The sequence below is a fragment of the Dipodomys spectabilis genome, unplaced genomic scaffold, assembly GCF_019054845.1.
Source record: "Dipodomys spectabilis isolate Male_0828 unplaced genomic scaffold, ASM1905484v1 ptg000007l, whole genome shotgun sequence".
Classification (NCBI taxonomy): domain Eukaryota; kingdom Metazoa; phylum Chordata; class Mammalia; order Rodentia; family Heteromyidae; genus Dipodomys; species Dipodomys spectabilis.
Genome location: NW_024870684.1, coordinates 1,571,487 through 1,594,084, shown reverse-complemented (window position 1 = coordinate 1,594,084; position 22,598 = coordinate 1,571,487). Strand labels below are relative to the sequence as shown.

At 44.1% G+C, this 22,598-nt stretch overlaps 1 protein-coding gene across 1 annotated transcript in view; it reads right to left on the bottom strand.

The window, feature by feature from the left end:
• Positions 1 to 5,748: 5,748 nt before the first annotated feature.
• Plpp3 (phospholipid phosphatase 3) overlaps positions 5,749 to 22,598 on the bottom strand; it is a 76,460-nt gene continuing 59,610 nt past the window's right edge. Inside the window, exons 5-6 of the mRNA XM_042699207.1 lie at positions 20,697 to 20,873; positions 5,749 to 7,797 (exon numbers count right to left, since the gene is read on the bottom strand). Of these exons, the coding sequence (XP_042555141.1) occupies positions 7,672 to 7,797; positions 20,697 to 20,873 (303 nt within the window). The 3' untranslated portion in view covers positions 5,749 to 7,671. The remainder of the gene's footprint in view (positions 7,798 to 20,696; positions 20,874 to 22,598) is intronic.

Genomic DNA, 22,598 nt, shown 5'->3' with positions numbered 1-22,598 from the left:
CTAACCTTAGGGCTCAGCTTTCCCAGGAAGGCAGAGGTAGACCTGTCCATGAAAACTACTGAAAGATGTAACCACATATGCAGGGCAGTAGGACCCTGAAGATAGTTCAGCATGGCCCACTTTAGGAGATAAGAGGGAAGGGAAGTACATGGAAACCAATTAGAGAAGCAATCCCAGGCAAAACTTCCTTTAGAAAACTAAAACTAAAACAAGCAAGGGAGAAAAGAAACACTGGTAGAATGTAACAGTTGCCCCCTTACCATTAATATATAGGTCAGAGCAGAGAATTCCATCCATCTGAAATGAAAATGGAGTATTTAAAAAACAAGGTATTGTGTTAAGGCTGAAGTTAGAGTTGAAGTAAACAGAGGGAAGATCATGTAGTCTTATATGTCTGCTAAGGAGGTTGAACCACCTTCTGAAGATTTTGTTTGTTTATGACAATCTGGGGCTTGAACTCAAGGCCTTTCCTTAGCTTTTTCACTCAAGGCCGACACTCTACCACTTGAGCTTCATAGTTTTCTGCTAGTTAATTAGAGATAAGAGTCGCATGGACTTTTCTGTCCCAGTTGGCTTCAGTCTTTTATCCTTAGATCTCAGCCTCCTGAGTAGCTTGGATTACAGGCATGACACATTAGCACCAGCCCACTGAAAGTTATCTGTAGAGGGTTTTGAAAGAGAATGCCATAATTAGATTTCTCTAGCCCAGGCCAATGAGAGACCTGGGACTTCAATCTGTCAGGTGCAAACACAAAACTGCTTTCTAGAGATTAAGGCATTTGGGCTCCCACAGAAAACACCAGCCCTGATGTAGATAAGATCACAATAAAACATTACAAACCACACACACTCAAGATATTTAGCATTAAACGCCAAAATTAAAGCCCAAAGGGCTTTACTTGTTCATAATGATCATACTGTTAAAATTTAAAAGTCTGACAATACTAAAATGGAGGATAGAAATCAACTGGCAATCTCATACACTGAGGCCAAAAGTATGAACTTGATACACATATTTTGGATACCACATACTGCCTACTGATTCCATTCCAAAGTATAGTAAGTCTAAAATTCTTACTTGAGCAAGAAGAAAAACACAGTATCCACTAGTTCATTGTTTGTTATATGGTATTAAAAAAGAACAATGTACTTCAATATTAAATGATGGTGTACTTATATACAATGATGCCACAGAATGCTTGCAATGAGCATTCTAGATTTGTGTTGCTGTGTTTAAACTGAAAATGCAATATTGAATGGTTATTGCTGATTTAAAAATACTATTTTTATAGTATGGATACTTCAACACAGTTAAAACTCAGAAACAGTTCTGTTTTTTGCTCATGGATATACACATGTCCATGAGTACAAGTAGAAAACCTGAAATCCAAATGCCAGAATGCAGAATAGTCTTTATCTGGGGACATCTGTGTAGAATGGAATGATTGGGCCAAATTCATGCCACAACAGTTATATTTCAAAATAATATTTCATCAGGAAAAAATGGGGCAAAATGCTTATCTATTAAAAATGTGGTTAACATATGGTTATCATGCTTTCTTTTTGTATAATAGTATACTTTCAAAATAAAGTGAAACTTAAAAGTAAGGATTAATTGAAGATGATGGCCCAGGCCTGTCATCCTATCACTTGGGAAATAGAGGCAGAGGTTCAGGCTAGCCTGGACTTCACAACAGACCCTGTCTCAAAACAAACAAACACCAACAACAAACAAAGCTAAGTAAACAAATACTATACTAAGGATTTTCTTCCCTGAGCAAGTGACTGGCATGGTTATGTACAGGTTTGTTCTTTAGAAACTTTCCTTGCCCTTGCAGGGAGTAAATCTTAGGAGGGGATAAATAGAGGCATGGAGACCTGAGGAAGAGGCTGTGCCAAGAAGATGGGAAAGAAGTTCATGAGACTGGCATAACTTGGAGGTCCGTGGGTTGAAAGAAATGCTGAATTTGAAAGCTATTCCGAAAACAAAATGCTGATGTTGTTAGTCTCTTCCCACCCCCGCTTTGGTATTACAAAAAAAAAAAAATTTTTTTTTAGATGGCTCTGATGGCTCATGCCTGTAATTCCAGAACACAGAAGTCGGAAGCAGGAGGAACACAAGTTTGAGTCTGAACTATAAGACCCTGTATCTCAAAAGATACAAAAAAACATTTTTTGTCTTTTTAAATAAGCTATTTTATTCTTCCATTTGCAGTTTAAATATGACAAGTAGACAAGAATACAGACCACAGGTGTATAGCTTAATAAATTTACATTCAGTGATTGGCACTTAAGTGGTCTTCTCCCAGTCAGCATATGCCACAAAAGTAATCACAGACCTAAGTTCTATCACCATAGAATAACTTTGCTTGCTATCATTTTATAAAATGGAATGCATAGTTTGTATTCTTTTTATATCTGGGTTCATTCTTTCCACAGGTGTTTTGTGTAACTCACTCATGGAGTTTTAAGTATGCTGGTCTGTTCATTTTCATTGCTCAGTAATATTCCTTGTGTGAACAGCAAGTTCCACTATTTAATTATCTGCTGTGTTGATGAGAATTTAGATTGTTTCCAGTTTTAGATAGCACTGCTACATGCATTCTTGTAGATGCCTTTTGCTGAGCATGCATATATCTTGTTGGGTATGTTTTGAAAGTACAATTTTTAGAAGATAATATCAGCTTCATTAGGTACTGGAAAAGATCTCCAAAGTTCCGATCTATATCACCTCAACTATTGTCTCTCATTTATAACAGTATTAGATGCATTGTGATATTTCACAACTAACAAGTTGAGAATCTATCATCTCCCACTTGTATAACCTCTGTTTAAAGTTTTAAAATTAGATTGTCTCATTTTTTCTTATTACTTCTACCCTGTTTTGGATTTAAAACAACCAAAGCATTCTGGATACTGCTATTCATCTATCTGGGATTTTTAAATTTTTATTCACTGCTCTCTTTTTGATGACATAGGAGGGTCCAAATGTGATGGTATGTTTTAAGTATATTAAATATCCTACATACTTGTCATTACTGGAAGGGATCTGAATTCAGGTCCACAAGGTTCTGTTTGGTTTTGATGAGATGGAGTTTCACTATGTAGTCAGGCCTAGACTCAAACTCATGATCCTCCTTTCTTAGCTTCCCTAGTGAAGGATTGTAGGTAGATCTTCACATCTAGCCTGACAAGATTTTTAATTGAGTCTCAGTTCTTGTTTCAGTAGAATAGAAACAATCAGATCATTCTCTCTATGGGGGGGGGGGGATTTAAATGAAGCAAATCACATGAAGTTCCCATGTCAATGCTTACATATGAACAGTCCCTTGGAAATATTTGTGAATAAGCTAATGAATATATGAATTCATTCCAACTAGGAGAAGAAAATCTTACCCAGACTGTGGGCTGGTAAGTTTTTTATTTCCACACCGGGGCTGGGGGTGAGGGTCGGAGTATGTCCTAACTTGAAAAGAAGAAAAAGTTTTGCTGATTTTTATGTCTCTGCAGTCTGGTCAATTGGGTAGTTATCAAGTCATGTGACTTTCTGACCTAAATGCTGATTGAATCAACAAGTATCAGGAACTACTCAATGCCAGACAGGAAGGTAGGACAAGGCAGTGAGGAAGGAAGTCTTGCTCTTGTTCCAGAGCATCTTATGGTCTTGATATGGTTCCCCCCCTCCCTTTTTTTATTTTTTCAGTTGTGGGGCTTGAACTCGGTTGATGTGGATCTTTACTTACATAATTTTAGCCCATAAGGTGAGCTGGTTACTGACATCTGTCAAGCAAGAGTGTCACCTCTAGGGGTGTGGCCAGGTATGTGCACACCTGACCAGAATCTGCAGCGTAAGGAGTCAAAGAGCTGGAGTCCTTTTCAAACTTTACTGTGCACATGAGAATGGGAATCCATATGTACATGTGATCTGGGGGTCTTGTTCATAGAAGATTCAGGTTCTAGAGGTCTAGTGTGTGTATGTGTGGTAAGGGAGAGGGGGTTCCTGCTTCTGTTGTCCAGCCATACATAGTTATGTATCTACTTTTGAGAATCAAGGGTCAAAGCCGAGAGAATGGCACGAGCAAAGAAATGTAGAACAACAAACAATCCAGAGCTCAGAGACATTAAAGAAAAAAAAGTGTCCAAAGGCTCAACTCATAGCCAGTAAGTGACAGAACAGAGAATGTAACCTGGGCCCAAGTCCCAAAGCCCATGCACTATCCTGAGTCATGAGGCTGCTTGTCATAGGTGCATGGGTATTGACATCAGGGCCATCTTTCCCATGGCTGTTTCTTCTTGAGGCTAGTTCACTAGTCAAGCAGTTTTGGAAAAGCAACACAGAAAGATGAGGGTACCGGGGGGTGGGGGAAGGGAGATGACTGTCAGGAGTGTGGAGTCTGCCACCACCAGTTCTTCCACTCCTGTGTACCTCTCCTCCCCCAACCCCTCTCTTTGGACCTTTATTTGTTCTTCAGATTTGACATGAAAATGTGGATTGTGGCATTGAGGGTCTCCCCAAGCAGCATCCTGAGAGCCTCAGGTACATCACCACAGAAGGGCTGGAAAGTTGCTGGGCAAGGGCAGGGGAGGGGGGAGGGACGAAGAATAGCAGACAAACCTTGGTGGCAAGAAAGCAACTTCTGATCTATGAGTCACACAGTTGGACTCCAGGCCTTTGAATCAAATGGGAAGGAACTTCCCGGGCTGGACTTGGAGCCTCTGTCTTTTTGAGTGTCTGTGAATGTCATACTATACCTGAACCATCACTGTATTTGTTGTTGTTTGAACCATATAGATTAACAGATGGTGCCCTAAAGATGTCCATGTGCAAAATTCCTAGGATCTGGACACTGTTGTATGTCAAACAGGAATGTAATAGCAGATAGAATTAAGTTTGCTAATCAGCTGACTAACATAGAAGGAATATCTTAGATAATGCAAGGGTCCAGGCAATCACCCAGACCTTTACCTATAGAAAAGGAGGAAGAATCAAAGAGAAGGTAGAGAAGGGCTCAGCCTGACTGTTGTCTTAGAAGATGGAGAAGGAGGGCCACAACCTAGAAGGGCAGGTGGCTTTGAGAAGCTAATGTGTAATGTTTCTAATCTCCACACTTTGCTAATAGCAGCAACTCATGATAGAACTGCCCAGCAACTTCTTGAATAAAAATCTTAGAAAAGTCACTTCATCTACAAATTCAGTAGCATTCCCTGTTCCTTAATCTGAGAACTTCTGTAGGGGTAAACAGAAACACACAGGCAGAACTGGATGGGATATAGGTCCGCTGCCCATGTAACTTTCCAGTTCCCATTTTTCTTCTAGGCAAGAAAACATCCAGGGAAGAAACACAGGAGCCAAATGAACCCTTCCTTTGATGTGAAGGGCTCCCCATAAGCTCCCCAAGCACACCTTATCTACAGCATGACTCCTTATCTCCTTTTATTCTTTTTTTTTGGGGGGGGGGGCTTCCAGCTCCTACGTCCCCCATGAGAAAAGCCCTTTAGAATACAAAAGCTCTTTAGAAGAGCCTAGTTGAAAGCAGAGCCAGAGCCTCACTCTGCAAACAGGCAATCAGAGATGAAAGCGCAGCTCAGACATCAGTATCTCCATCACAGACACCAGGCTTCCACTGAGACAATCTGGAGGCGCTGCCCAAACACCCTGAGCCCAGGCAAGCCCACTGGGAGAGGCCTCTTCTTACCCACCTCTCCACACAAACATCCCTGCAACACTCCAGGCGTCTAGTGCCTTAGTTAGTTGTGTTATGAGCTTTTATTTTAAAAAGCACATTTAATACAAGTATAGTTTCGCAGATACAAGTTTTCACTTTGTATGCTACAAAAGTCTTTTGAATATTATTCTCTTTACAAAAATGGAGCCTTACAAAAATACTGACAATTTAATGTTTTTTTATACACTTTTCTCTAGTTGCAGTTATTTCTCTTGTTGTAAAATGATAGCTACCACAGAACTATGATATTTTAGTTGAGATTAAAAAAAAAAAAACAACAAAATTAACTCGGTGCTTTTTGAAGCAGCTAAAGTAAATGACACAGGTCGAGACACAGTTTATAATCATAGTGGATATAGCTAAAATTGTTTCAGAAATAATATTTTACATAGTTAACTTTTAAGGTTTTATACATTATTTATATAATATTTATATATAAAAATCATAGCTTGCTATACGTTGAAATGAAAGGACGGAGTCTGTGGTGGGATGTGCACGTGGTCTGTCATAGGGTTCATGTAGCCCTTTGAGAGATTTGCATCCAAGACCAAGAGATTTGCATTTCTTCTTTCCTCCTTTCCTTGGTAGTTCAGTAAAGAGGGCCCCTTACTACCGCCCACAGTGGGACCTTGCTTGAAGGACACTTACGGATAGAGGATGAGGACGACTCTGTTCAGAGCTTTAAACCATGTGTTCTGCCCAGCAGAACCCACCAAGAACTGCCCCAGGGGTCAACCCCAAGACAATAGTGTTTTACACAGCTTAACAAGAGCAATTCCCAAAAAGACCTTCTCCACTCCATTATTGTCAAGGGTAGCCTCTCTGGCAGGCCAGCATCAGCTCAGCTGCTAACTCTGGCTCCTTCTGACTTGGAGTACCCAGAAGGGTGGTGTGATTCTCTTTCTTCCCCTTTTCCCTTCCCTGTTTCTTGAACAGCGGCTGCTTTCCATCAGCCGGAGGCAGACCATGCCTTTGCTCATCCCTGGACCTCACAGGGAATCCTGGTAGGTACATAGCAAGGATTTCAAAGGAGACAGCAATAACTGAAGTCTAACCATTTCTAAGTGTGAAAGTGCCCAGTGATTGATGTATTCAGCATCCTGTAAATCAGCTTTCCCCGAATCACAGGATGATGCGTCAAAAGAAGCAAATGAGGACCTGTAGTCTCCATTTCCTCTGAAATTGTGCTGTTTGTGAAGCTCACTCTTCCACAAAGAGTCTCCTAATCTTTAAAGTGTTGATTTGTGAGCTGGGGAAAGAGGATAAAGGCCTAAGGACCAGGAAGGGGGCGGGGGGGGGGGGGGTGGAATCTGGATTCAGGATCTGATCACATGACTGTGCAACGTGGTTCATCTCTTATATTCCAAGACCAAAACAAAACTTCCTGAACCAAAGTCACAGTAGAGAACAGAACCGGATGGGCAGAGGGATGTAAGAGGGGATGCCCGCTGTGGTTCTGGGATGGACAGAGGCTATAAGAGGGGATGCCCTCCCTGGCGATGGATGCTCTGGATTCAGTGCTGTTTCTGGCATCCTGTGCTTACAATAAAAATTTGAGCTTTCCTCCCAGGCCTGGGATTACTCAGGTCCTACAAGGTGACTGACCAGCAGACTCTGCTCAATCAGGTGAGCATATGGCCCTGAACAAGCCCATGACCCCCAGAGAACATGAACTCTTAAAAACCAATTGCACATCCAGGACTCCGGCACTTGGTGTTAAGTTTGCTGGGTTTTTGTTTGCTTGTTTCCACATAGGTGAAGACTACCTATTTTGGAAGGCCACAAGGTTAAGACTTTTCTTTGTTTGTTGCATTAAAAATAATTAAAAAAAAATCAATTGGGCACAGAGGTTTTCCCTACATTCTACTGTCTGATGAGATTGGCGAGCAGCAGGAACTTGCTGTCAGCAGTCATTTTACAAAGACAGCTCCGGAGGCAGCAGCACCTACACCATGTTGTGGTGATTGTTCCTGTCAATGACATCCACGGGTGACAGGATATCCTTCCTGATGGCAGCAGGAGGCAGTGACAGTGTTGTCTTGGTCTTGAAGAGGTCTGACACGAAGAACACCTAGGAGCATAAATCAGAGATCCAAATGAGTAACACTCATCCAGGGCCTGGGGACAGGCAGAGGGAAGTGGGGAGGGATAGAAATATGAGGGAAAGGGGGCCTCAAATGACAGATCTTTGAACAGGTAAGGACCACAGAGAGCACACAGTCTCACTCTTATTGAGCAAATAGGGAAACTGAGGCCTGGAGGACAGTGACATGGGTTCCAAGCTCTACCTGTAGCCCACACTTCCTTATTTCTCAGTATCACTAGAGCAACAGAAGATAAGCTCCTAGCAAGGGAAGTCACAGTTCCAGTCATAATTAGTCAGCTGTCAATCCGCATTACTTTCCCTTTCCTCACAAAGGAATCCAGGGTGTAACTAAAAAGATCAGCCAGTAAGAATGCCTATCAGCAGGAGCTGAGGCAAGGAAGCAGTGGTAACCAGTTTTTCCAGGCAACCTTGTGATATCTATCCACCATGGAATGGGGGTCAACAAGTCAGGGTCTTGTTACTGAGGAGTCAGCAACTAACTCGGAGCAAATGTCAAGGGGGAAAAAAAAATCTCCCGTCCTTATTCCCAGTCTTCTTCCTCCTCACTGGCCTGTGACCTTGTGAATCTTTCTCAGAATCACTGAAACACATTTACTGGACACACACCCACTTGCCAGTGTGGAGGATGGTGCAGAGAGGGTTGCTGTCTCAAAGTCTATGCTGACAGGTTCAAGAACCTGAAGAGCTACTGGAGTCAGGAAAAACATATGCTTTGTATTAGACAGCAAGATAAATAGGTGGAGCTATCCCTTGGAGCCCTTTAGCAATAGGAAGTTTGTATTAACTAATCATAAATGGCAGCTGCCAGTCATGTAACTTTACAGGAAATACATGGCTGGGTTCCAGCCAGGGAATAAAACACTTTCAAAGTTTCTGAGTGGAGATGTGACTCCCAGTAGAGTGCTTACCCAGCATGCACAAGGTTCCTAGCTTTGATGCCTAGCACTGGATGGAGGTGGAAGTGGACAGAGTGGGAAAGAGTCTCACTGTCCCTCATCTTTCATCGTTCTGAACTGAAAAGTAGTTGTATCACAGACAGACAATAATGAGGGCACTGTGACTTCATTCTGGCTATCTTCTCAAGAAGAAAATGGAGTTCTTAATAAGACTTCCATTGCACTAAGGCTCTAGCAGCCAGCCTTGACTACAGTAAAGTCTCGGATTACTTGTTGAGCCCATTTCTTTCTCTCTCTCTTTCAGTGTCCTTTCTGAAGCAACAGAGAGGTCAACAAGGTGTCCTAGAAGTCACAGCAAGAGCTGGTGATCTCACTTAAGCTAGGAGCAGAAGATAGCTGTGATAGAGGCCAAATGTTCTCTATGGATTTTTCGATTTTGTATATGTATACCTACTCCAATGTTTATTTATTTTTCTTTTTGTTTTAAAAAAAAGTAAAGAAGGCTAAGTTATTTTTATGTTATTAAAAGAAAATGAAATAGTAGCCAGGAAACTATAACACCTTAATATACTGGCAACTTGAAAGCCATTCAAAGTACCATCTTGGCACAAGAAAAAAACACTAAACCTTCTCTCCCTTCCCTCCCTAAGGAGGTCTGAGGGATGGTGGGGATAGGGGGAGGAATCTGTGCTATGAGAAGCCAGCTCTCCTAACCACAGTCAAACTTGAAAACAAAAAAAGCAAGTGCCTGAATATCACTTGCCAGCAAGCTCTGGGTCTCCCCTGCTAGAGAGTCCCTTACAAGCGGGAAGAAAGAGCACCCAACTGCTCCCATTATAAAGAAATGCTAACAGATAGGATTAAAGTTCAACGTGCTTGATACTGAAACTTTTCAACTCAACCCAGCCTTTCTCCACACTTTACCTTATCTTCCCAGTGGCTTTACTTCTTACTGTACTGAACCCATTGTTATCATCTGACAAGGTGCAGGGGTGGACAATGGCCTCTTCTCTACCTGAAAATTACCCTTCCTTTCATTTTCTGCTTTGTTTCTCAGGAAGATGGATGGATACCCCCTCCCCCCCATCACTGGTTCTCATCTCCACTTATTCCTGTTTAGCAGAGATTCTGAAAACATGATCCTCACTCTCACATCCTTGACCTCCCAGAGAATGTGTCCCAGACCTAATTCCACCCACAAACATAGCAAGGCACCCTGTAAAGAAACACCTCCACCTTCAAGATTCTGAACCATCTATCCCAGTTTCTACTGGCTTATCTTCTCTCTAGTTGTCTGGGCTCATATCTAATCCACATTAGATTTGGCATAATATGAAGGTCAAAGGCAATAATTGTCTCAAGAATTGTCTCTAAGCCCTTCTTATCTTATACTTATGTCAACAAAAGGTAGGTTTTCCTCTAATGTTCTGGACACAAGAGTAATTCCTGGGCCTAGGATAAGTCTTTCTCAGGTCTCTAAAGCTTTGATTGGCTACACCGCCTCGGTGGGTGGGTTCTTGAAGATAGAGCTCCAGAGCTTATGGCCTCATATCAAACTTATACACTTAGGTTGGCCCCAAATACACTAGGAATTGCCCAAATGCTAGTTGTTGAATTTCTCATTTTCTCTCCCTTACTTGGAAACAAGCTCTCTGGCCTCCGTCTTTATGGGCATAAAAAGCACCTACAGGTATCAGATGAACTACATAGTCAAACACCACATGCACATAGCCAAGTGATAAGATGAAAAGTTGAGCCAGGCCCAGGAAAACCTCACCCCTAGCTGTTCTCCGAGTCCACAGTGGCTGGAGGCTATGCATTTACATTGGGGGATCATGAAAAATAAGTCTGTTCAAGATTCAAACAGGACTTGGTCTTCCTGATGCTTGAATAGTAGAATACACACACACACACACACACACACACACACACACACACAAAAGAGCTAGGAAAAGCAAAAATGTCTTGTTTTGGAACAGTTCTACTTTCTACAGAAGATGATCTTCACCCAGAAAGGGAATCCAGAGGCCCAGGTTGGGAAGGTTCCACACAGATTCCCAGCTATCCAGGTCCATGAAACAAACTCATTTCCAGCCCACAGACCTACTCCACCACTCTTCTCTGCTGAGTGAAAGAGTATACTAGACAATAAACACAGTCTCAACAAATAATAAAACCTGACCCAAATACCAAGAGGAATTCTAAATTAAAGTGCCAGGTTACATTTGCTATTCATTTTATTTTTCTGAATCCTTAAGTTCTATAAATGGGCTTCTTTTGTATAAAGAATAAACACAATCAGTAAACATGGATTAAATCCTTGCTGTGTGCTAAGCCCCAAGAATATAAAAAGGAATATACATCCATAAAGCAGAGTTCATTGCCCTCCAGGAGCTTCGAAGCTAGTTAGGGAGAGAGCTGGGTAAAAGCCAATCAGGAATCTGTTTTAAGGAACACACTAACAGGAAGCCAGTGTTAAAGAAGCCTGGAGAGGGTGGCACCTAACCCAGACTGAGGGAGTGGGAGCGGGCCTTATAAGGTTTTGCCTCAAAAGATAGATACATGAACTTAGCTTTGAAGGTTGAGGAGCTAGCCAGGTGGTGAAGACCAAATATACGGATACAGGCTGGGGGAGCAGCTTGTGCATAGACTGAGGCATGAGATGACAGAATGTTTGGAAATTGTGGGTACCAAGTATGGCAAGGACAGAGCGATCCATAGAGATGGACAGCAGAGGGCCCGGTCTGGAGAAGCCTCCCTTGGCCATATTAGCAAGTCAAACATCATCCCTTTGGCCCTAGGAATCATTGTCAAGACTTAACAAGAAGCATCCTGTTGGAAAGACTTGTATTTAAGGTAGTGTATGAATCTAAACTGGAAATGGAGTCAAGGAGAGTTCAGAAAGCCTGAAGGTGGACTTACCTGGGCTCTGAGCATAGTTCTCAATCACCAACCCACCATGAAGACAGGAAGAGATGGATTCTGAAATGCTCCAGATAGGACTATAGCAGACAGAGGTGGCAGGAGCATGGGGAACAAAGAGGTAGTGGTGGTGGTTGAGTTTCAGGAGGAAGTAATGTTTTTCTTGCCAGTTCTGTTTTCTAGTCTACAAATCTTTACGCTGGTTCCCATAAAAACTCTCACCAGCCAGGCCCCAGTGGCTCACACCTGTAATCCTAGCAACTCGGGAGGCTGAGACCTGAGGATCACGGTTCAAAGTCAGCCAGGCAGGGAAGTCCATGAGGCTCTTATCTCCAATAAACCACCAGAAAACCAGCAGTGGCGCTGTGGCTCAAGAGCTGAAGAGCTGAGGGACAGTGCCCAGGGCCCAGAGTTCAAACCCCAGGACCGGCCAAAAAAATAAAAAAGAGAGAAAAAACTCTCACCATTGGGATAATTAGGCTAGGGGGAAAATGATAGTTCAGCTTTCTTCCACTTTCTAGTATTTTGGCTTCCTGTGACAGTGTCTTGGGGAAAGTGGTTGTGACCCCAGAAGACTGTCAAGTTCTTCTGTGGCCAGATGCAATATCTGATTTAGGCAAACTCTCTGGAGAAGGTTTCTCCTTCTTTAAGAGTGAGACTACACATAAACGATGCCAGAGGGACTCTATTCTGAAGTGAGGAGATAAACCATATACAGGGAGTCTCTTTGTAAAAGGTAGAGTAGCTGACATTACTGTTCTAGCACCATTACTTGCCATCTTCTATTCGCATCCCTGCTCCACCCACCCTTTCCTCTTCCCACGCCACGCCCCAACCACGCAGTACTGGTAAAAGCCTTTGCTCTTTAAATTAAGACAGACCTATGGGAACAGATGCCACTGGCTCATGTGTTCAAGGCCTAGCAATAAAATAATAAAATAAAATCTCTTCTAAAATCTCCACCCCACATATGGAAAGAGAAGAAAAAGGAGAGAGAACCAGCCAAAGAACAGACATGCTGGGCATGGTGACACATACCTACAATCCCAGCACAAGTTCAAGGCCAAGCTGGAGACCAGAGCAGAATGACTGAGAACGTGAACGAGCCAACACAGATTTGGCTGGATCTATGATGGGATTTTCCCCTAACACACATAGGATCTGCTTTCGCAGACCTGCAATTTCTGGGCTCTTTTGGAGAGTGAGTCAGTGAATTGAAAGAAAAAAGATGCTTCTGATGACTTATCTTCAACATTCACCTGCTAAAGAGATACTAGCCAACCTCAAGGGCTGCTGGGATGCTGCCTGGCCCTGAGTTTCAAGAGGCTGATGCTGTCATGAGCCTTGTGGTGAGCCAGAAAGAAAAGAAGCTGGCTGGAAGTCAGGTTTTTACTTCTGCTGGGGTAAATGGCTAGCTAAGTCAGCAAATTTTGACTGTCATTTTGTTAAGGGCTGATTATGACAAGCAAATTATCTTTAAATGTTTCTGGAGTGCTTGAGAGTGTGTAAGTGGACTCCTTGAAGATAGGCATCCTGTACTCAGACATGAGATTTGCATAATCTCCCACTGAGCTTAGACACTAGCACTAGAAAAGCCAGGGAATTTTAGAATCTCAGAAGTAGAAGGAAACTGAGCTATTTCTTCTGGTATTTTCTCCGAGTGTAGACCACAAACCACCTGTTTCAGAATTGCCTGTGTGGTTCTTGTCAAAGCACATTCCTAGACCCATGACAGATTAACCGGGAGTGTAGCTTGAGATCTACATCTTATCAAACATTCCAGGTATGATATAAGGTTTTGCTATGTGGACTAAGGTTAGGAGTCTACAGAGATGAACAAACTGGCTCAAGTCTCCCTCTGTCATTGCATTATTGTATCACACACTATGTAACCTTCAGTACCCTTAGCATCCCCACAGATAACTTCCTATTCTCTTTGGTTCCCATACTGAAATTTTAATGACCTTCCATTCCAGGGTAAGGCCATAGGCTTTGATGCATGGTGCTTTAAATGCGATGTCATGTTTCCCTTCTAGATGACAAGTTACTCAAGGGCATGGTTTGTGTTGAGTCATCTTGGTGCTCAAAGCCCAGAAATTACAACCTTGTGTAAATCTGGTCCAGCCCCCATGTGCCTGAACAGACCACAGCTGCTGTTCCCTCTGCCTTCACTCCAGTCCACTTTGCCCTTTGGAATTCCTTTTTGGCTCCCTGATATATCATACTGAACAATCTCACAGATTAAGGAAAGAAGAATTTTGAGGGGGAAAGCAAGCTCTGGGAACGGAATCTCCCTTATGCCCAGGTTCTATAAGTGCCGTCTAAGGAAAAACCATCTTTGGCAGGCTGGACTTTTGACTACTTGGGAGCTGGTGGGAATCACAAATTTTTTGACCTCAGTAAAGGGCTTTCAGTGGTTGTTGGCTTGGTGGGTTTGACAGAGTCCATGCTGTAATTCCAGGGTGCATATGAGAGGAGACACAAAGGAATAGTGTCATACGGGTCATGCAGCAGGATCTAGTTCCCATATTGCTGTTACTCTGTGACCCAGGCTAATTCACACTCTTGTGTGGTCCTGAACCGACACAAAATGAAACAGTTTTAGGATTCCAGATGCCTTGTATTTGTGTGCAAATGTTATAAAAAATAAACTACTCTATAGTTACTGTAGAGTTTAAATGATATAAGTGGAAGCATATTGCAGACCTACCAGAGTCCATTCAAATCCTATGTCATCCACCCACCATCAGGAAGAGAGAATATCACTGCCACTGAGGAAGTTCGTGCCAGAACCAGAAGAAGAGAATTTGTGGAGCATGAGAGAAAAGCTGGGCCCTGCTGAAGAGGAGCAGGGATCTGTACCTTGTGAGGTACCTGCTAGGAAGATATGGTAGGTGAAACCAAGAAGAGAAGGAGGCCCACAGTGGGCTATATGACCGCAGTGGTGTGTTAGGTCCAGAGTGCAGGAGCCTGAACTCAGAAACTGGGTCCTCATAGATGACAGGGAATGGACAAAGGCAAGGGTCTCACTCCCAGGATTTTCCCAATTCTGAAGCCAAAAGAGAGCAGGTGACTGTCATTCACTGAGCTCACTTCCCCCCACTATCCATCAAATTTCACCAGTTGCAGTCCTGAGAAACTATCCTGAAGTAAGGAGGCCAGGTCTGGCCGGTGCCATTTTGGCCACATGGTGGATGGTAGGGTCTGGCATCTTGTCTTCATGCTGGGGAAAGGAACCTCCCCCTCCCCCTCCCCCCTCACCTCAGCCCATCACCTGCCTCCCAGGTAATGGGGCAGGCACTTGGTGGATAGGTTACCGAATCTGTCAGTCTAGTGCTTGGGAATGGGGATTTCCTGAGGAGCTGCCCCCTGTGCAGACCTATTGAGGCCTGGACCAGCCTAGCCGCCAGAACTCCATACCACGTGTGTCTCTGTGATCGTGTCCTGTGTCCTGTCTCCTGGGCCGACTCTAGTCATCATGGTGTCCCAATTCAGCTCTCCACTGGAGCTGAATTGGTTTGTTGGTATTGTTCTTGTTATTTCTTTCCTCTTTAGCATGTGTCCTAGCTGTGTTATGTGTATTTGTGTGCTACAGGCCTTTGTAACAACTGGTGGCCTGCAGCCTGTTAACTGTATAATAAAGATTCTAATATTCTATATTTTAAAATGTGGCTTCTGAGATGATTCACCTTACAACAATCCTATGTTCTTTCTCTTTCATCTCCTAGTCTCTGTGCTCTTCCTTTTGCATGAATTCCCACTGGTATCTTTTGCATCTTACAGAAAATTTCAGGGATCACCTCTTCCAGTTTTTCTAATTCTTACCACATCTGTGTTCCTCACTACCTGGATGATGAGGCCCTCCTCCTCACAGCTCACAATTAGGCTTTTGCAGGGCCATATTAGGGAGCTGGTTTATCTATTTCACTGGAATCAGCCACTCAAAGGGTACAGATGAGACCCAGTAGTTCTCAGCACAAATCAAGAGACAAGGAATAGGGTTCTGCCTCTGCCTCTGTGAGCTGGGCGCATTCCACCTTCTCTGCAAATCCCATTTCCTCTTGCAAGGCTTGTCATGGTTGAACTCTTCCTCACACTAGCATTCTTTGGTCTCTCTTCCCAAGGTCACCACCCTGGGGCAGAAACAAAGAATACCCTTGCCCTTCCCAGCATCCTGGAGGAAGATAGAAATGCACAAAGAGCAACAGTGAGCAGGGCCCCACCCCAGGGAAGAGGAAAACCAGGAAAGACTGCTGTGTGTTTATGAACTTCAGGGGCAGCTGCTTCCTCTCCAGAGCCCACAGCCATGGCAGCCTAGCCCTCCTTTGACCCCTCCCAGAACCTCCTTTTTTTTTCCCCCATCTGTTAGCAGACCAGCAAGGAGGTTATGCAGGTTGTTAGTAGACAGGAAATGAACTGATGTCCAGTGGCTGGGTGAGTCCAACTGTAGAGTGTGCATCTTTGATAGGGTGATTTTAGGGGTATACAGGTGGTAAGAGAGCTATGAGGGCCAACAAATGCCTGTATTTGTATCTGTCTCTGCCAGCCCGTGTGCCTGGAGTTCTGAATTCTGCAAATGAGAAAGGCTGGATGTCTAGATACTTCTGAGTCTGTCTGGGCTGTGGATCATGGAATGGCCATGTCTGCGCACTGGTAGGTGCACAGCTCTGTCAGGCCTCAAGCACCCGTGCCTTTGTGCTGAGTCGATGGTGTAAGCTTTCTGTCTCATCACGTTCCTCTGTCTTCCTCTTCTGGAAGGGGTTCAATTAGTGAGCAATGGGAGAGGAAACTGGACCTGCTCCCCTTGAGCACGTGACTTTTGTCTAGACAAGTCTGCTCACTATGACAACACTAGCCTCCACAGACGGGGGGGGGGGGGGGGGGGGGGGGGGGGAGGGGAAGCATTGGACTGTCATAGCTAGTTGCTCAAGGTTCTACAGGGACTGAAGCAACTCCAGGGCAGGCTTTAAGGGCAGTACTTGATCCCCAAAGACAGGGCACTCTGACATGCTTTGCAGGGAGATGTTCCCACCAGAGAACACAGGCCTATCTCAACTCTATAAAGTCAGTGCTAAAATCTCTATGCTGAAAGGTCATGGAAATGGAGAGCCTCTAATTACAAGTAGATGAGGAAACTAGGCTCAGAGGGGAAGTATCTCATTGAAGCCACAGACAACTCATCGTTCATGATTTCCCCAGTGCTTATCAAGCACTTGATGTATGTTGGCCACCTTACGGGCACAGAGACTAAACAGAAAATTAAGCTATGGATTTTGTTATTGATGTATCCACAATCTAGTTGGGGTAAGAGATGTATGAGCAGGGAACTGTCAGAATATGCCAAAAAACCATGAAAGAAGTTCTAATGTCCTTGGGAACATTAGAAGAATGTTGGACAATCCTGGGTTCAGGGTCTAGGGAATGTGTGGTGAGTTGAGCAATGGCTCCTCAGAGATGGGAACATCTTACTCTCTAGTACTTGCAAGGTTTTTATTTGACAAACCAGACTCTGCAGATATTAAGGATCTTAAGACAGACAGATGACCTTGGGCTATCAATGTAATCACAGAACCTTTAGGAGGAGGCAGAGGGATCAGAATCACAAGGGTTGTGACAATAAAAATGGAGACCAGAGCAGTATGAAAGGTCTGAAGATTCTATGCTGCTGGATTTGAAGATGGTAAAGGGGTCATGAGCTAAGGAATGCTGGTAACACCAGAAAGTTGCAAAAGGCATAGGCAATGGATTCACCCAATAGCCTCTACCTGGAACACAGCCTTGCCAACACCTGTGAGATCCATTTCCCAGTTCTGACTTAAAAAGCATCAGAAAACAAAGATGATCTGGCTCTAAACAACTGAATTGATGGCAATTTATGACTGCAGCCACAGGCAACTAATACACAAAGTTTTACTAGAGATGAAGTGAAGCTACACTGTACTCTATGCCAAGCTCTGCTCCGGCAACAGGAGGCCACCAAGGAGCAGCTCAAGAGGTTTACGGGCAGAGCAGGAAGTGGGTGGGTACTGGGTATGTTGGTACCCTGTGGCTTTTTTTTTTTTTGTAACATTCCATACTTAGCCTTTCTCCAACTTCTTGACCTCACAGGATGTTTCTGTGATTCAAGAACCATTCAATACAGCCACATCTACAGAACAAAGGAACATGTGGCTTTCCCTGGGGATAGCCATCCTCTGCCACGTGACACTAGCACAACAGAGGATAGAGGCTGTGGCAGGGAGCACAAGATGATCCAGATGCTGATCAAGCTGAAAAGTAGAGGCAGAGAACTTCCATCCTTCTTACAGCTCCCCTTTCTGGGAAGGAGCATCCTCAAAAGATAGCTTCTTGGTCACATATCTCCCCCTGAACCATCATCTCTGGTTTAACCCAGAGGCCTGAGCTTCACCAGGCAATTGAATCTAGGCATTCCTCAACGGGAAAAGATATTCTGCCTTCCCCTCTCTCTGCAGAGCCGACGCAGCCTCCAGGCATTCTGCCTCTCAAATAGTTTAAGGAAACTGGATCATTCCGTGTTGTGATTCCAAACCAACTGGGACCATGAGGTGTTGCTGTGCACAAGGCTGAGTGTTAAGTCTTTAGAGAAAAATTATAAGTGAGTTCCAGTCCATACTGTTCTCAGCAATATGGGGCAAAAGATAGGGAAAGATATTCATCAGCTCATCCGAAATTATCTCAACTTTGTACACACAGGTTTTGAGACTCAAAATGAGGACTGGATCAGCCCAAAGGTTGGGAAGGTCCCAGCGATACACTTAAATGACACCCTCGAAGCAGCTGTCTATGCAGCTGATGCCTTCATTTAAGTCTGGATGGCCTGGCTTAGTGACCACCTCTTCCTGCCAAGCACACAGGACATGGTGGAATCATTTCAATCCTGGGAGTAGCTGTCTACTTGCTCTTTGGCCTTGGCTGACTTAAATCCTGTCCCTGAGTCTGAGTTACCTCATCTATGAGATGCCGTGATGGAGCTAAAAGAAGACAAAGGTTACAAAGGACCTAGCAAGGGGCCAGCAGACAGTAGGTGCTTCACAAAGCAGGATCAAATTCCTGTGCCCATGCTACTATTGACAAGAGCCAAACAGGATAAAAGTCAGACCCTCTCACTTCCCTTCTTAAAAAATAAGCCTTGGTGCTCTGGAATAGTCTGTCTAATTGTTCATGGCCAGTGCTCTAGAATATAAAAGAGGGGAAGGCTGGGAATGATCCCCACACCTTTTAATTTTTTTAATTGGGAGTACAGGAGACTCCAATTAGGGCAGTGGCGCCATGGCGAAGGAAACTCAGTAGCAGGCCTGCAAGGGCTGCCCTCCTGCTGAGCACAAAGCAATGAAGGAAGGACACAGGCAGCAAAGGGTTACCCTTCCACGCAAGGGTCCACCCTTACTGTCACTCCACATTAAAGAGCCAGGCACCAGAGGACAAGCTTGACACGGACAGCTGTTTTCATGAACGGTTTGCTCCCCTAATTTTTTCTCCCTTCTCTCTTCAGTTAGATAGATAGACATAAAGAAAAGAGAAAGGAAAGAAGGAAGAGAGAAAAGGAAAAAAGGGAGGAAGGGAAGAGAAGGAGGGGAGGAGGAAGAAAGAAAGAAAAAAGCAAGAGATGAAGATAAGCAGTCTTGATAGTTATCAGGACAGTAGTCTGTTTGGCTTCCCCTTCAAGGCTGCAGGCTACTCAGGTTCTGCTTTCCTCTGTTTGTCCACTCTGAGCTTCTGGGCGCACTCTCTGCCTCACAGGGCTATATACTATTAAGCCCTGCCCACTCCCTGAAGCTCCTAGTCCTAGGGTCTATACAGTCCTTCAATGCTGTACTTTGTGTACTTGGCCTGGTTGTATATGCAGCCTGAATGGAATTTCCTTGGGAGCAAGGGCTGAGGCTTATTGATCCCTAGGTCTTCAAGAGAATGCTCCCTACAGGGACCCTAAAAAAGGTTAGATTAAGTCATGACTTTTTTTTTTTTTTTTTTTTTTTGCTTGTCAAGCACATACTCGCTCCCCCAGAGCTCAGGTCCCTGAGAAGCTGTGGTAAGACAGGGGGAGTAATACATGCACATGGTCGACAATGCAACATGGAGGGGCAGGTATTATGACAGAGGAGTAGAGACCACATCCAGGTTTAGAAATGAGGGCTGGCAATCAGAGGGTTTAGATCTCTCTGTTGTTTGTGATCCTTACTGGGAAGGAGGAAGGACAATACAACCTCCATGTGTATTGCCACTATTTTCAGGGCCTCTGGCTGGCCTGGGAGAACTCCTGAGGCGGGCCTAGGAAGACACAATATAATATTCAAATAGGTGCCTAGTTATGGTTGCTGAAGAAGCCTACCAAAATGTTCCTTGGGCAGGAGAAGCAGAGTTTACTGAAGGAGGCTCTGAGAGATAGAATGTCCTATCTTTATTGTGCTTACTAAGAGGCTTCAGGAAGAATGACAAAAGGGGAGTATATTCATTTTTAGGGATAACAGTCCCTAGCCAAGTCCCTCGTGAACTGAATGAGGCTTTTGGTCTGGGGAGAGTTTAGTCTTCAGCAACGCTGCTCTAGCCAGCACTGACCACAAGCCCCAGGGGTCACACGGATAGGGGGACATTTTCTAAGACGCAGAACAGCTCAACTGTTTTGTGTCTGTGAATCAAGAGACTCCAACTTTGCCAATCACTTCATAGGTGACCTTGGGCAATATTTTGGCTTGACCGTCCTCATAATGCAGATAATCTGGACAATACCTAAGGTCTCTTCCACTCATAAAATTCTATGTACCCAAACCTCCAGTGTTTGTGAAGAGAATTTCAGAGCCCGTAGAATATGCACAGGCTGGAAGGAAGGAGGAGTTGTTCTAGTTACTGAGCAGGGATGGGGTAGGGAGTGTTTTTTTGGGGGAGGGGGCAAAGAGGGGGAAGGATGGTTCTTCGGACACTGGGAAGAGAGCAGGAATGAGGAGCTCCGGATTTAGTCACCCAGCTGGAAACTTTTAACAAGCAACAGTTCCTTTGCTTTCATGTGGAGGACAAGAGGCTACTTACTATGCAGCAGGCCACTAGGGCTCCTTGAACAAATCCTGCCAGTACATCACCGGGATGGTGCTTGTGGTCAGATATGCGGGACAGTCCTGTGTAGAAGGCCATCATGAGCAAGGTGAACTGTAGGAGGGGCCGGAGCAGGCGGGCGCCTTTCCAGGTAAAGCGAGCCTGCAGGTATAGCTGGAGGGAGGAGACAAAATGGACAGACACTAAATAACTCCTCAGTCATGGACACCATACAGACAACGTTCCTCACTTTTGCTGGGTGGAACCATCCAGACCCTAGGTGGCATGGTGTGGATATAATGGCATCCATTTTGGACATGACCACCACCCTCCTTCCCCCACCCCCAGTCAGTTAAATGCCATGGTTTAGTTTTCATATCAACCCCCAGGGAAACAGAATTTGCCTTAGAATTCAAACTGGAGAGAGTTGGGAAAGACAATAAGACATAAAATGGTTTTCATACTCTTTTGGCACATAGTATGCAGGCACTTTATAATAATTTTTAACTTATTGACTAGGATTATGCTGGAGTAACCAAGAGCAGTAAAAGCTTTGCTTTGTAATTGATAACCCACTCGATACCTTTGTGAGTCTCTATGGGGTTTATAGACCCACCATCTCCACAGGACCTGCTGCTCACCATTACACAGAACTAATATAGACAACAACGAAGGGGAGATACTGAGATATTCACCATGCGATGCTCCTGTTTCAAAAGAAAGCCATGTTGCCAAGTACTGGTGGCTCATGCCTGTAATCATAACCACTCAGGAGGCTTACATATGAGGATCATGGTTCAAAGTCAACCTGGGCAGAAACATCCATGAGACTCTTAACTCCAATTAGCTACCAGATATACAGCCCAGCAGTAGAACTATGGCTGAAGTAGAATAGCAGCCTGGAGCAAAAAAGCCAAGTGAGAGCCCTAATACTGGCATACTCAAGAAGAAGCAACACCTTGAAGGGCAAGTTTCAAAGTCACCCTCTCTGGCTTTTGAATTAGTAAGGAAACACACACACACCAGCCAGACAATGCCAGAGAACTCCCAAGTAGAGGCTGATAGACACTTGCATGGGGTGGAGTCTAAGAGTAACCTGATGAAAAAAGGAAGAAGAAGAAGAAAAAAAATCCAATCACCTCTGTCTGTAGGCAAGAAGTTGAAATGACGTCAACTGGGTATTGTCCCCTCTGAGTTATCTTGGGAGAGTTTCCTTTCTAACCTCTGGGCACAACCTACTTGGCAGGTTCCTGTGGGAACTTGGGAAATGAGGGGGAAGCAGCAAGGGGACAGGGGGAACTTCCGACTACAAATCAAAGTACTGGGAGAGGCTAGGAAAAAGGGAAAGAGCAGAGGGAGGGGCTCCTGCTCCAAGACAGACAAGTGTCAGGACCCTGCCCTTCCTGAGACAAATGAACACCTTCCTTTCAGTGAGCAGGAGAAACATGCCAAGGACCAGATCTGAGGGAACAGAAGATTCCAGAAGAACTCTGAACTCTGTAAGAGCAGTGTCCACGACGGAATCCTCAACTACTTGGGATAAAAAGACTTGTTTACCAAGCCTATTCTTAATTACTTACTTAATTTATTCTGTAAAAACAATCATGGTCTTTAAACATATTCACTACTTTTACAGTATACCTACCTAATGAATCACATTGGAAAATATTGCTGCAGGTAATGGCGAAAAACTTGATAGTTTTTAAGCAAGGCACGGGGGTACTATAAAAACTAATTGTTTTTTGTTTTTTTTAAGAGCATAGCTGGGTCACTAAAAGCAACAGAGAATCTGGAGCTATAGACCTAAGGCTACATTCTTCTTTCTGATGAAATATCTCCTAGAAAACTGTTGACATGGATCCAATAATTCCTTACTTTTAGTGAGGATGCTGGTCTAGC